The 15,047-nt window shown below is 43.6% G+C and overlaps 1 protein-coding gene across 4 annotated transcripts in view; it reads right to left on the bottom strand.

The window, feature by feature from the left end:
* LOC110506857 (maestro heat-like repeat-containing protein family member 1) overlaps positions 1-14,367 on the bottom strand; it is a 39,788-nt gene extending 25,421 nt beyond the window's left edge. The window contains exons 1-17 of one of the 4 annotated variants that reach the window (XM_036965894.1): positions 14,074-14,367; positions 13,222-13,333; positions 12,901-13,046; positions 11,856-11,987; positions 11,429-11,591; positions 11,109-11,207; positions 10,840-10,991; positions 9,224-9,364; positions 8,667-8,759; positions 8,123-8,201; positions 5,125-5,238; positions 2,991-3,064; positions 2,529-2,651; positions 2,255-2,365; positions 1,289-1,433; positions 627-667; positions 316-457 (exon numbers count right to left, since the gene is read on the bottom strand). In XM_036965894.1, coding sequence (XP_036821789.1) covers positions 316-457; positions 627-667; positions 1,289-1,433; positions 2,255-2,365; positions 2,529-2,651; positions 2,991-3,064; positions 5,125-5,238; positions 8,123-8,201; positions 8,667-8,759; positions 9,224-9,364; positions 10,840-10,991; positions 11,109-11,207; positions 11,429-11,591; positions 11,856-11,987; positions 12,901-13,046; positions 13,222-13,243 — 1,777 coding nt within the window. In that variant the 5' untranslated portion in view covers positions 13,244-13,333; positions 14,074-14,367. Of the gene's footprint in view, positions 1-315; positions 458-626; positions 668-1,288; positions 1,434-2,254; positions 2,366-2,528; positions 2,652-2,990; positions 3,065-5,124; positions 5,239-8,122; positions 8,202-8,666; positions 8,760-9,223; positions 9,365-10,839; positions 10,992-11,108; positions 11,208-11,428; positions 11,592-11,855; positions 11,988-12,900; positions 13,047-13,221; positions 13,334-14,015 lie in introns of all 4 variants that reach the window. The other 3 variants (XM_036965891.1, XM_036965882.1, XM_036965885.1) reach the window with 3 other exon arrangements.
* Positions 14,368-15,047: the final 680 nt, after the last annotated feature.

Raw genomic sequence — 15,047 nt, 5'->3', positions numbered from 1 at the left:
AGAAGCATGCGTCTTTTTTTATGTCCGTTCTCAGTAGAATCCATGGAGGAACAACTATTTTAAACCAGTCACATTAAAATGAGGTTGAAACAGCCTCCTAAACTGTCAATACTGCAGCAGCAATACAAGTCCCTCAGGGTTATTTCTGCTTTGGAGAGAGAGAGATATTATGAGCCCCAAATAGCACCCTATTCAGTGCACAACTTTTGACCAGGGTCCATAGGCACTACATAGGGAATAGGGTGCCATTTGACAAACAGACATAGCTCGCTACAGGTTATAAGACTCCGGGGTCATTGAGTTGAGGTCCTTTACCTTCCAGGTAGCTGAGGAGAGCAGGGATCTCCTTCTCCCAGAGTGTCTCAGCGTTGGGGTGGATATTAGGACTTATAACGTTCAGTAGAGACAGAGACGGTGCACCATGGCCACGACTCCGGAACGGGAACGAACCATTCACCTGAGACACACACATCCCAACTTACAGGTAAGACATAGCCTAGCTATTACTGGAGACATTGATCATATTTCATGGGGGTTTTAAATCAAGTTCACGTTTTATAACACCCACATAGCAAACTGAAATCCAGGAGCATTCAAGTGGCCTGTCATTAGGGTTTCATACTCACCAAGAGCCGCACCATCAGTATATGTGGAGAGGGAAGATTAACTGAATTAGAAAGAAGAAACAGATGAGAATAAACAAGGTTGATAGCAGACTAAGCATTATAATGAATGACTGAATGATTAACTGGCCAGGCTCATACTTCTCCCCACAAAGAGTTCAGCTTAATCATTGAAACAATGACCTTACAGTTCAGGACCCAGCTGACGCTAGTGCTTTATTTAGTGATAAATGTGGCTTCTCATTCAGCTAATCAGAACCAGACACTCTGGTCTGTCTGGCCTCTAAGAACCGACCAACAGCCCTTTAATGAGAACAAAATGGCTGTATAAAATACAGTTTCAACGAAGAAAACTAAAACATTCCCAATCCCAAAGAAGTGCTGACGAGGAGTGGGCCCGGGCTGCGACCATCTCGTTTACATTAAAGGGACTGTGTGCCGAATCCCAATACGGAAACGCCAGACTGACTGAGTGGGAAAGGGAGGGAGGAAAAGACCTCCCCAGCTCAGATGATGGTGATGACATCATAATGCCTTGTTAATATGAATGTAATGTACTGTGTATGAACCTACTGTAAATGTCTACCAGGGAGGAAGGGATAGAAAAAAATACATTTCTGTTGCACACCTAGTAAATGGAGCTCCTTCTCCTAAAAGACACCTACCATGCTCGTTGAAGTCGATGTTGAAGTTGGGCTCCTGGGAGGCTCTCTTCTTGGTTCCCAGCAGCGTGAGGCTCTTACAGAGCGGTGCGGTGGCGTTGGAGTACTGACCTGGGGTCAGGTAGTACAGCAGCATGGGCCACAGGACCTGAAGACAGACAGACAGAGGGATCACTGTCAGGTAGTACAACATGGACCACAGCACCTGAAGACAGACAGACAGTCAGGTAGTACAGCATGCAAAAGAGCACCTGCCACAGATGTACAGTAATATCACAACATTGAGTTCGCCTGGTGCAATTGAACCAATAGAATAGTCACAAAAGTTCAAACCCAGAGCTCCTAGGCATGCTAAATCAAACCCAGAGCTATAAATCAAACAAAATATGTAATGTATGATTTGAACCCAAATCTGCAGAGATTTAATGCCATGAAGGCATGGTAAATCATTGTTCTCTTCAGTCTCTGTCAATGCCTTGTCTCGTAGCTTCCAGTGGGAAGTAATACAAGAGACATATCATCTCAGAGAGTGTTGATGTTGGGAACTGCAAAGGAACAAGTAACTAAGAGCAGAGTGATTGGCTGTAAAAAACAGACAGGGTGATGCCGTCTTTGGATGTGAGCTGGTTTTCCCCTCAAGACATCTGATGATAGGAAAATATCTGACTGAGCTTCTTTACACAAAACTCCATATTATAGCAATTCCACCCTCAGCCTCTTCTCATAAAACGGTATTATGTTTGGTGTTAAGTGTGACTTGGCTTCGATGTATTCGAAAGCCGTTTTTCCAGCAGGAACAAACATTAAAATGCTCACTGCCTCTATACCTGAAATGATTTCATGAACGACAAAATATGTTTGTGCATAAACAGGCTGATCAGATACATAATGTTAATGTGAGAGAAGAAAACAGGTGATGGATTGCCTGCCTGCCGAGAGAGAACTCTTATCTCCATGCAGTAGACTCACGTCAGTCAGGCGTCCCACGGTCGTAGTGAAGAGGTGAAGTGTGTTGTCACACATGCTCCGCAGCGCCTCATTGGTTACTTCCTCTGGGTCACTGGGGCGCTGGCCTGGACGCTGCAACAGACCAAACCCACACACAGTTCTTTAGAAACACACGGACCACCATATACAAGTCAGAGAGTAGTTTTAACTGAACCACCATCTACAATGTCATGCTAATCCCTCGCCAAGGATAATGTCTTAAGACCAAAAGGGATTGTAGATATGACAAACGTACATAGTAGGTGTCGGGGAGAGCACAGTGTTGGATGATAAACTTGACCAGCAGATCTCCTCCCTCCAGCTCCAGGTAACCATGGTGAGCCATGGCACTGATCACCTGGACAACCCTCTTCTTCACCTGCAGGGGGCAACGATAGACAGAGGTCAGAGGTCAAGCAAAACACTAATACAACACAACAAGAATAAAAATGTAGCGCCGGTTTCCTGATTAAGCATATGTTTGTACTAAAAGACATGTTATAGTCTATTGAAAGTGATTTTCAAACCAGGACCAGATTTAATCCATGTCTGGGAAATTGGCCCATAAAGTATGACATGTTTCCCAATGGAAAATGTGTTTTCTACAGCACATGGATATGGGTCATTGAAACTGTGTTCATTTTTATTTTCTATGCCTTTTAGGAGAGAAAACGATGCCAAATTGTAACAGTTTAATATTTACACGGCATGAGGTTACCTTATTGCTGTGGTCAGCCAGTGGTTGTCTGATGCTGGCCAGGATGAGAAGCTTCTTCGACTCCATAATGGATGCTAGATCACAGACAGAAAGCCTTGAGTAACATCATGAGGTCATTTCATATCAAAACAAGTCCTTTGTAAGTACCAGTGATGCTTTCAAATCCAGAGAACAGGGTCAAATAACACTAACTGCTAAGGTAGTCATTTTGACTGTTCGTGAATTTATTTTATTACTCTGCCATTTAAGTCATGCCCCCCCCCCCCCCCCCCCTCCGTTCTTGACCTGCCTGAAATAAGTCTACATAAAAAGACACGGGTTGTTAGAATCTTAATATCACAAACAGAAGTGGAGTTAGAACCAGTTTTAAGAGGGCATATCATTATTTGAATGGTTTTACACCATAAATTGGTGTGGATGTTTTTGATCAGATGGCACAGCTGCACTCTGAAAGGAGGCACCCGCTGCTGGCCTGTTGCTGTGTTTTACAACATGCTTGACTTGGCTGCTGTCAACACACACACACGTGTTGTTCAAGAAGTGCATGGCCAACACCATGCCCAGGAGAGACTTCATCACGATTTTGGCATATGGGCTACCTGAGAGACATAGGAGAGTCAAGGCAGCAGCAGATTCCCCATGAGCCTTTGCACAAGGCAAATTGCAAACAACTCCCAGGGAGGAGACAGATGCACAAAGAACAGAACCCAAGACACCCGTGTCCCCTGCAAATGACGTGTGGTGAAAAAATTTAAAAGTGGTGAAGATGTGGACGGTTAGGATATGAGATAACTGCTAAAAAAAATCCAACTGATGTCATTATGTGAAGCACACCATGTACAGTGGCTTGGGATATTTTTTGTTATGTTACAGCCCTATCCTAAAATGTATTAAAGTTTGTTTTCCCCCTCAATCTACACACAATACCTCATAATGACAAAGCAAAAACAGGTTAAGACATTTTTGCTAATTTATCAAAATAGAAAAACATAAATATTACATTTACATAAGTATTCAAACCCTTTACTCGGTACTTTGTTAAAGCACCTTTGGCAGCGATTACAGCCTCGAGTCTTCTTGGGTCTAACGCAGCAAGCTTGGCACACAGCTGTATTTGGGAACTTTCTCCCATTCTTCTCTACAGATACTCTCAAGCTCTGTCAGGTTGGATGGGGTGCGTTGCTGCACAGCTATCTCTCAAGAGATGTTCGATCAGGTTCAAGTCCGGACTATGGCTGGGCCACTCAAGGACATTCAGAGACTTGTCCCTTAGCCACCCCTGCGTTGTCTTGGCTGTGTGCTTAGGGTCATTGTCCTATTGGAAGGTGAACCTTCGCCCCAGTCTGAGGTCCTGAGAGCTCTGGAGCAGGTTTTCATCAAGGATCTCTCTGTACTTTGCTCCATTCATCTTTGCCTCAATTCTGACTAGTCTCCCAGTCCCTGCTGCTGAAAAACACCCACACAGCCTGATGCTGCCACCACCATGCTTCACCATAGGGATGGTGCCAGGTTTCCTCCAGATGTGACACTTGGCATTCAGGCCTAAGAGTTCAACCTTGCTTTTATCAGACAAGAGAATCTTGTTTATCATGGTCTATGAATCTTTAGGTGCCTTTTAGGAAGGAAAAGCAGCCAACAAGTGTACAGCATATGTGGGAACTCCTTCAAGACTGTTGGAAAAGCATTCCAGGTGAAGCTGGTTGAGAGAATGCCAAGAGTGTGCAAAGCTGTTATCAAGGCAAAGGGTGGCTACTTTGAAGAATCTAAAATGTAAACTATATTTTGATTTGTTTAACACTTTTTTTGGTCACTATATGATTCCATATGTGTTATTTCATAGTTTTGATATCTTCACTATTATTCTACAATGTAGAAAATCGTAAAATAAAGAAAAACCCTTGAATGAGTAGGTGTTCAAACTTTTGACTGGTACTGTATATATTGTAGTAAATTAGTAGTAGTGTCTATATGTATACTGTAGTAGTGAGTAGTGACTATAGGCATACACTACTGTTAGTAGTAGCGCCTATATATATTTACTGTATTAGTTTGTAGTAGTGTCTATATATACACTGCAGTAAGTGCCTCCTGTCCTGTGCAGACAGGCCCGAGCCAGACTAACTAGCAGTCTTACTGGAGGAGTTGATGAGGTGTCGGAGCACAGCCAGGGAGCCCATGCGGATTCTCTCATTACTGTTCTCCAGTTTCTGAAGCACAAACATGACCAGCCGGTCTGGGAAGGTGTTGGCTAGGAAGGAAGGAAGCGTATGGCACAGAGTCAGACCACTGTTTAAAGTTTAAACACATTTACCTCTGAGTGAAGTCACACCATCTAAGATCTAAATCATGGATTATCTCATTACAGGAGGACATGGTGTCCATCATGTAGTTTCTCTGCAGCAGCTCCGTGTTCTAGAATAACAAAGACCTTATTCACAATGGCACCCTATTCCCTTTATAGTGCACTACTGTTGACCAGGGCCTATAGGGTTCTGGTCAGAAGTAGAGCACTATATAGAGAGTAGGGTACCTCTTGAGACACAAGGAGTCCTGTCCTGTATTAGTTGAAGAGGGAAAACAGTCTGGAACTCTGAATATGGTATATCGTCCTAGTACAGTACCATGTAGGTAACAGAACCAATTAATACTGATATTCTACAATTCCATGATCATTTTCACAATGTGAAGGAAATTACCCAGATCTGAAAATATATAAACACTGCTCAAAAAAATAAAGGAACTCCAAGTCAATCACACTTCTGTGTAATCAAACTGTCCACTTAGGAAGCAACACTGATTGACAATACATTTCACATGCTGTTGTGCAAATGGAATAGACAGGTGGAAATTATAGGCAATTAGCAAGACACCCCCAATAAAGGAGTGGTTCTGCAGGTGAAAACCACAGACCACTTCTCAGTTCATATGCTTCCTGGCTGATGTTTTGGTCACTTTTGAATGCTGGCGGTGCTTTCACTCTAGTGGTAGCATGAGACGGAGTCTACAACCCACACAATTGGCTCAGGTAGTGCAGCTCATCCAGGATGGCACGTCAATGCGAGCTGTGGCAAGAAGGTTTGCTGTGTCTGTCAGCGTAGTGTCCAGAGCATGGAGGCTCTACCAGGAGACAGGCCAGTACATCAGGAGACGTGGAGGAGGCCGTAGGAGGGCAACAACCCATCAGCAGGACCGCTACCTCTGCCTTTGTGCAAGGAGGAGCACTGCCAGAGCCCTGCAAAATGACCTCCAGCAGGCCACAAATGTGCATGTGTCTGCTCAAACGGTCAGAAACAGACTCCACGAGGGTGGTATGAGGGCCCGACGTCCACAGGTGGGGGTTGTGCTTACAACCCAACACCGTGCAGGACGTTTAGCATTTGCCAGAGAACACCAAGATTGGCAAATTCGCCACTGGCGCCCTGTGCTCTTCACAGATGTGCTCAGTGTGAACCTGCTTTCATGTGACAGACGTGACAGTCTGGAGACGCCGTGGAGAACGTTCTGCTGCCTGCAACATCCTCCAGCATGACCGGTTTGGCGGTGAGTCAGTCATGGTGTGGGGTGGCATTTCTTTGGGGGGCCGCACAGCCCTCCATGTGCTCGCCAGAGGTAGCCTGACTGCCATTAGGTACCGAGATGAGATCCACAGACCCCTTGTGAGACCATATGCTGGTGCGGTTGGCCCTGGGTTTCTCCTAATGCAAGACAATGCTAGACCTCATTTGGCTGGAGTGTATCAGCAGTTCCTGCAAGAGGAAGGCATTGATGCTATGGACTGGCCCGCCCGTTCCCCAGACCTGAATCCAATTGAGCACATCTGGGACATCATGTCTCGCTCCATCCACCAACGCCACGTTGCACCACAGACTGTCCAGGAGTTGTAGGGCATGTCCAGGCGTTGTAGGGAGGTCATACAGGCACGTGGAGGCCACACACACACACTACTGAGCCTCATTTTGACTTGTTTTAAGGACATTACATCAAAATTGGATCAACCTGTAGTGTGGTTTTCCACTTTAATGTTGAGTGTGACTCCAAATCCAGACCTCCATGGGTTGATACATTTGATTTCCATTGATAATGTGTGATTTTGTTGTCAGCACATTCAACTATGTAAAGAAAAAAGTATTTAATAAGAATATTTCATTCATTCAGATCTAGGATGTTTTATTTTAGTGTTCCCTTTATTTTTTTGAGCTAGCTATCTAGCTAGCTATATATATATATATATATATATATATATATATATATATATATATATATATATATATATATATATATATATATATATATATATATATATATATAGCTATATCTATATATATATATATATATATATATATATAGCTATATATATAGCTATATATATATATATAGCTATATATATAGCTATATATATATAGCTATATATAGCTATATATATATATATATATATATATATATATATATAGCTATATATATATATATATATAGCTATATATATCTATATATATATATATATATATATATATATATATAGCTATATCTATATATATAGCTATATATATCTATCTATCTATCTATCTATCTATCTATCTATATATATATACACACATACATACACACCTCAAAAAAATAAAGGGAACACTAAAATAATATATATAGGCCCAGACAGTAATCTCTAGATGCAAGCACACAGAATGCTCACAGTCCAAACTATGATGACCAGCCCCTCATAAAATCCTTCTACACGTTGCAGCCAAAAGGTATTCAAGCCAAACTCCATAAGTTGGAAGAGCAGTGAAGACAGACATGTGGAATATTGCTGCAGCAGCATTGTGTCTGTGTGGCAGGGGGACTGTTGCTTAAATCCCTCCCTCCCCAACAGGAAGCAAATGACTCCTGGATTACAACTCCACACAGTGGCCCACTGACTGGTCTAACAAAGACCAGGTCAAGGGGCCTGTTTTAGAACATTCCAGTAGAAATAGATTGGGTAGAACAGTTGTGATTGTCATGTAGAATAAGGAATCGTGTCAATTCTATTCAACGCATTTCTATCTGTAACATTCACTTAAATGACTACAACCCTGACCTCTCAATCCAATAAACCCAGAGAACACACACAGATTATTGAAGAACAGAAAACCAACCTAGAATGCTGAAGCATCTCAATACCTCGTTGTGATTTTTCACCGTCAGTGGGTTGCTGTAGTCAACAGGTGCACAAACCTGGAGGGGGAGCAAAATGAGAATTACTGTACATGAACCATTATTCATACAAATCAACCAATCCATATTGAAAAGGAAGTTTGTTCTTGATTCAGTCTAATTGATGTTGACCTAAGTGCAATCAAACCAATTTGAAATTTCAAAGGCACATGGGGTGAGTCACAAACCATGTGACTACAACAGGAAGTGATTTATTATGTATCCTGTTATAGAGAAACCTTATAGTCAGTGTCTAGTATCATTAGCTATGCTAAATACAGAAAAACATCTTATTGACATTGTGCAAACAGCCCAGGCGGAGTGACCAGAAGCTGTGTGTGTTCAAGGAAGTCCTTTCAAATCAAATGTTATTAGTTATATCAACAGTGTGCAGCATGTGTAAAAGGTGCAGTGAAAGGCTTGCATGCTAGCTCCCTCAACATTGCATTGTACTGGTGCCATCAGGGGACGGTCACTTTGCCGTACCTGCTGGTTTAGAGTAGTGAGCAGGCTGTCGATCTGCGTCTCCAGAACTCTGCTGCCCATGTTCACAGAAGCATCCAGAACTTGACACAGGCTCTGCAGGGGAGGTGAAAACAACATGAGCTGATTAGTGAGCAGAGCAGACAGTGTTGGGAAACTATGTAGACTAAAATACTGATACAGGACTGATGAATGACTGGGAGAGTAGGACTCCATTAAAGAAGAAATGCAAGTCCCAATCAACATAAATACCAGAGTGTCAGACTGCAGAGTAGCCTGGTCTGAATCGGTATGTGCTTCAGTCAACTCCACAGCTAACTACCACTGTCATGCCCAGACAACCAGACGTCTTGGCGTGAGAACATGACAAGCATACCTCCTGGGGGAGCCCTACCTCCCGGGGGCCCTACCTGTTTGACAGGACACTGGCAGGTCAGCAGAGTTAACTATTACACACACAGATCTGGACCAGGCAAACTGCTGAACTCTCTGGGTGCCTCACATACAGCACTTCATTCCCTGTATAGAACACCAGCAGCGGTCATTAGAGGCCGACCTACCTTACTGATGACGTAATGCTCCGTGTTCTTCTTGTACAGGGAGAGGATTGTGGGAATGAGTTTGGGAAGCTGCTCCTCCAGTTTATCATGGGCAATCAGGTGACTCATGGATCCCACTGCTTCTGCCACCGTCAGTCGTAGCTACGGCCCCCAGGGAGAGAGAGAGAGAGAAACACCACAGTTAGTCGTAGGTACAGCCCCAGCCAGGGAGAGAGAGAGAGAGAAACACCACAGTTAGTCGTAGCTACAGCCCCAGCCAGGGAGAGCGAGAGAAACACCACAGTTAGTCGTAGCTACAGCCCCAGCCAGGGAGAGAGAGAGAGAGAAACACCACAGTTAGTCGTAGTTACAGCCCTAGCCAGGGAGAGAGAGAGAGAAACACCACAGTTAGTCATAGCTACAGCCCCAGCCAGGGAGCGAGAGAGAGAGAGAGAAACACCACAGTTAGTCGTAGCTACAGCCCCAGCCAGGGAGAGAGAGAGAGAGAAACACCACAGTTAGTCGTAGCTACAGCCCCAGCCAGAGAGAGCGAGAGAGAAACACCACAGTTAGTCGTAGCTACAGCCCCAGCCAGAGAGAGAGAGAGAGAGAAACACCACAGTTAGTCGTAGCTACAGCCCCAGCCAGAGAGAGAGAGAGACACACACCACAGTTAGTCGTAGCTACAGCCCCAGCCAGGGAGGGAAACACCACAGTTAGTCGTAGCTACAGCCCCAGCCAGGGAGAGAGAGAAACACCACACTGTGTCCCAAATGGCACCCTAATCTCTACCGTGTACTATTTTTGACCAGATACAGCAGCATCAGGTTTGACCAGAACCCTATCAACCCTAAGGGTTCTGGTCAGAAGTAGTGCACACTATAGGGCAGGGGTGTTAAACTCTTTCCACGGAGGGCCTAGTGTCTGTAGGTTTTTGTTTTTTCCTCTCAAGACCTAGACACAGCCAGGTAAGGAGTTGTTTACTAATTAGTGACCTTAATTCATCAATTAAGTACAAGGGAGGAGTGAAAAGCAGCAGACACTCGGCGCTCCATGGAATTAGTTTGACACGTGATTTAGGGAATACAATGCCATTTGGGACACATACAATCACTGGAAAAAGATTGAATCAACTGAGTCCACATCTAACTGAAGCAGAAATCTGTTTACCAACTCAGAGACGGGGAGTCATGTTACTTCTGGCACTCTCAAACATAAAGAGAGCAGCAGTTATGCTGCAGTTACTCTGTGGCTAATCATGTCATAACCAAAATGGAGGAATACAGAGTTTATGACCAGATTACAGATAAGGGACTATTTGTTAGCCCACAAGCCTAGACCAACCTGCACTGTGATTATGTCCTCTACTCAGAAACCACAGGAAAACATTTCTGCATAACCTTGCTGAGAATTAACCAGGCAAATATGTCCAGGAAACTCTCCTAAATGTCTTTATTCATCTGATATCAGTCCTGGCTGTGACTGTGGACCTCTCTCCTCCCTTCCCTATAAATACCAGCACACAGTCTAGGGGGTTGCGTTCATCAAGACATCCCTACAACAGAGGGACCATTGAGACAAATGTAATTAGGAGAAATAAATTGGTTTCCTGCTCCTCTTAATGTAATGTGGTGTACCTTGGATTCCCTGCTCTGGAGCCAGCTGCAGTAGAGGATGTCGTAGGCTGCGTAGATCTCGCTGGAGAACGTGTCCTTTCTCACCGTCGGGTCGGGAGCTTTGTCCAGGTTGGCTAGGTACTCCAGGATACTCTCACTGAAGTGGGACAGAGCTGGGAGAAGGAGGGAAGGTCTATAAACTGGGTCTGGTAATACATGTTTAACCATGTACAATAATAATAATCAAATATAATGCTACAGTATGTTGGACATAGTGCATCTAGTCCTACCAGAGGAGAACACCCACTTCATGTTGTCCTGCTTGGCCATGCCCAGCATTGGGAGCATGGTGCCCAAGATGGCATTGAGAAACGGCACCATACCATAAACTGTCAACAAAAGTAAGATTAGACGTTAGACTCTACCTCTATTACAATGCCAAGAGATCTCTAAGCAATTTGAACACACTGAGGGGGATAGTCTTTGTAAGAAGACAAAACTGCTTCTCGGAAGCTAGGTGACAGGACAGACGGGATACATGTCAGCAGCCTCAGTATTTAGACAGCTCTATACAGTGTGCTTGACACCGTTGTGTCTTGTGTTTGCCTACCGTTGGATTCAGAGAGGCTTGCTAATGTTTGGACCACAAAAAAATGAGGCAGGATCCCTGGCTGGAACTTGCTGAGGATTTCCTCCATGATGTCATTGATGTACTTGTTTCCCACAGCAACCAGAATATTGCTGGCTGCCTGTTGCCAATCAGGTACAACATCCTGTAAAAACATGAAAACTGAGCTGTTGAATCAAACCCTGGGCCATTGTTTTCATGTAAATACAAAAACTAACAGATACTATCCATGTGTTCAGATTGATGCAATGGCCTCAATGTTAGAACAAAGTATAACCACTGATAAATCAAGTACATTCTCAGATGAATAACTAGAGTACATGTAATATCAGGCTAAAAGCATAGAAATTGAAAGACCAACTTTGTATTTCAGATGAGACCTAATAACAATCATCAGAAACAATCTAACCTTTGATCGGGTCATTTCATCGGAGGCCAAAGAAATTATGCTTTTGATTTTCAGGTAACTGATATCGTCTATCTTGGTCTTCACAATCAGCTCAATGGTCTGCAGTATGACAACTCTGTGTCCAACGATAAGCTGCAGGAATATAAGTTTACATTGTAATTCACTTCAAAACACAGGCCTTAAGTCTACATGCATTAATGTCAACACAGTGGCCTGTATGAAAAGTCTCTCCCATACAGTACATGTCATCATCTCTTTTGTATTCATATCATTGGTGCAGCACATGCAGAGTCCCAGTCAACAGAGAAGTGATGATAAGGTCTCCAGCTTCTGGAAGGATGTGTGTTATTGCTTCATGTCAGAACATATCACATCCTAATGCAATCTTTAGTTATTTCATATTGTTGTTGCACTGTCGAGAAGGAACCTGCAAGTGAGCATTTCATTGGACGATGTATACCATGTGTATCCCATGCAAACGACTAATACAACTCTAAAACCTTATCTCTCCAGCATTGTAAGGAAATCTGCAGCACAGAGCAGCATTGGTGCTGTCTGAAATTGCACTTGCATCAGAGGACTATGGTCACACAGTACAGTAGCCTTCTCATATCTAAGAACCCTATCACCATCACACCTCCACTTCCCATGTTTTGAGAGTGAAAGTTACATCAAGGATGTTGACAGGACAGATAAATGGCTGAAATTAGGAGGAATGACACCTCAAAAACAGAACTAGAAATCTATGCTGTTATTCAGGTACAATGGAAACATATGATTGCCACAGTAGGTTTTAAACATCAGGCTTGTATTACAATTGTCTTGGTAGTAAAAAGATGATATTAATATTGTTAACATAGAGCAATGTTTACTTAGGCCAGCATTGAGCACCAACTACCTCAACACAAATACAGACACAGATAGCCTACAAACATGAGCCACATCAAGTTCAGCATAAATTGCTAATGAGACTGGGGACGTTCTATTATAGTGTTCCAGTCTCTCTAATCAACAGTAAGTGGCAGTAGTAGTGGTGGTGTCTGACCTTGGGGTGCTTGACCAGGTAGTCCTGGCACATGGACAGGACCTTGTTAGGCTGCTGCTTCCCCAGGGTCAGTATGGACTTCCTGACCTGCTCCCTGACCACTGGGTCCTTGTCATTGGCTGAATCCAGCAGGGCCAGGGTCACCTCTGACGGGGAGAGAAGACATGGAGGAGGAGTGAGAGAATACAGAATAGATGTGGAAGAGTGAGACACAAATGAGAGACCTGGGGTCTATTCATACCACCAAACAGCATGCAAGGGATAGCCAATATCAAAAGAGGTAATGGCATAAGCACACAACTATGAATAGAGGTCACTCACGCTCCACATCTGACTCCTCCATTGTGCCTGTCTGAAGGCTGGGACTGGAGATATTTAGGATTTCATTTGGTGGTCAGAAAGGGTTCAAACTTGTTCATCTGGTTTCACCACACTGCAAAGAGAGAAAACATGCATGTTTGACATGTCAAAGAATGTAGCCTATGGTAAAAGTCGGGCGAATGGAGAGAACACCAACACAATGTGATTATTATTCATGTGCTTAAAACGGTGCATTATATTCTCACTGGCGATGATGTTCAGTAACATCATGACTAGCTCAGTGGCGTCACTTTGTGTGGCAACTTTAAGACTAGTGCAAACAGCCACATGACATGTCCTATGCTGGATACAAACAAACTGAGTTGCAACACACCGTTGCAGTGCATGACAAAGTAAATCAACTGTTAACTAGCTGTCAAATCATAACGAGCCTGAACCTGAAAACAGTCAGAGAGAAGTGCAGCACTTCCTTGTCAGACCAAGACTTGTTTTTCTTGGTTGGGATATTACTGTGGCTAAGTTAGCTATTCCACATGTTCTGCGCTGGTAAGTGGTTAATAGTATGGTTGTTGTCAATATGCTATAATTGAATTTGGATACATGAAGTGTCGTCGACCTATTTTGTCTATTGCTACAGGTGACAACAAGCTAGCTCTGTTTCGACTGAGACAGAAGGGCAAGCTCTGTAACAGAGCTCGCTAGCGGTCACCTGTAGCAATAGACAATGTGGGTCGATGACATTTCACGTATTCAATTCTAGTATATTGACAACATCCATACTGTTAACCTTATACCAGCAGCGACCATGTGGAATGATGAGCGTCGTCAAATGCAGCAAAGTAGGCTCCCCACCTTTCAAACAGCCCGTCTGACAGGCTAGCTGGATGTTAACTAACTAGCAAGCAGGCTAGCTAACGTTACACACAATTGCAAGGATGAATCTCCTCACGCGCAGTAATTCAGTGAAGATGCGATGTATATTGTCCGATACTTGGCTGACTAACTGTCTTCCACTGTGATATCGTATTTTTCCTCAATATAAAGAGAGAGACTTGTTAGCATCCAGTAGCTAGATTAGCACTACGCCACTGCAGGTTAACACCCCTAATCATGTGCGTCGAGTCAGTGTGGGCGTGACTTTGACAGCAGTTCAGCAGGTTGAATGATTTTGATCCATGTGATAGATCACTGACTGGATATCACGAGGTACGTGAGATATCACTTTTCTGTAACTTTTGCAACGTTATAGCCATAGGAAAGTAATGTGTTTTTGTGTCATGCATCATGACTTGAAATACTTTGACAATGTGTACTGGATACGTCTCAAAATCTATGTTTTTATATTCAATTTCTATTTTCTATCCAACAATTACAGCAATATTAGCCATATTACTGCGAGCATGCGCTGACCAACCAGCAAGTGTATTCACCGACATTTTCAACCTCTCCCTGTCTGAGTCTGTAATACCAACATGTTTTAAGCAGACCACCATAGTCTCTGTGCCCAAGAACACTAAGGTAACCTGTCTAAATGACTACTGACCCGTAGCACTCACGTCTGTAGCCATGAAGTACTTTGAAGTACTTTGAAGTACATCAACACCATTATCCCAGAAACCCTAGACCCACTCCAATTTGCCTGAAAAGATTTGGCATGAGTCCTCAGATACTCAAAAGGTTCTACAGCTGCACCATTGGGAGCATCCTGACTGGTTGCATCACCGCCTGGTATGGCAACTGCTCGGCCTCCGACTGCAAGGCACTACAGAGGGTAGTGCGAACGGCCCAGTACATCACTGTGGCCAAGCTTCCTGCCATCCAGGACC

This window comes from Oncorhynchus mykiss, chromosome 3 (assembly GCF_013265735.2).
Source record: "Oncorhynchus mykiss isolate Arlee chromosome 3, USDA_OmykA_1.1, whole genome shotgun sequence".
Classification (NCBI taxonomy): domain Eukaryota; kingdom Metazoa; phylum Chordata; class Actinopteri; order Salmoniformes; family Salmonidae; genus Oncorhynchus; species Oncorhynchus mykiss.
This window is presented reverse-complemented; position numbering and strand designations above follow the sequence as displayed.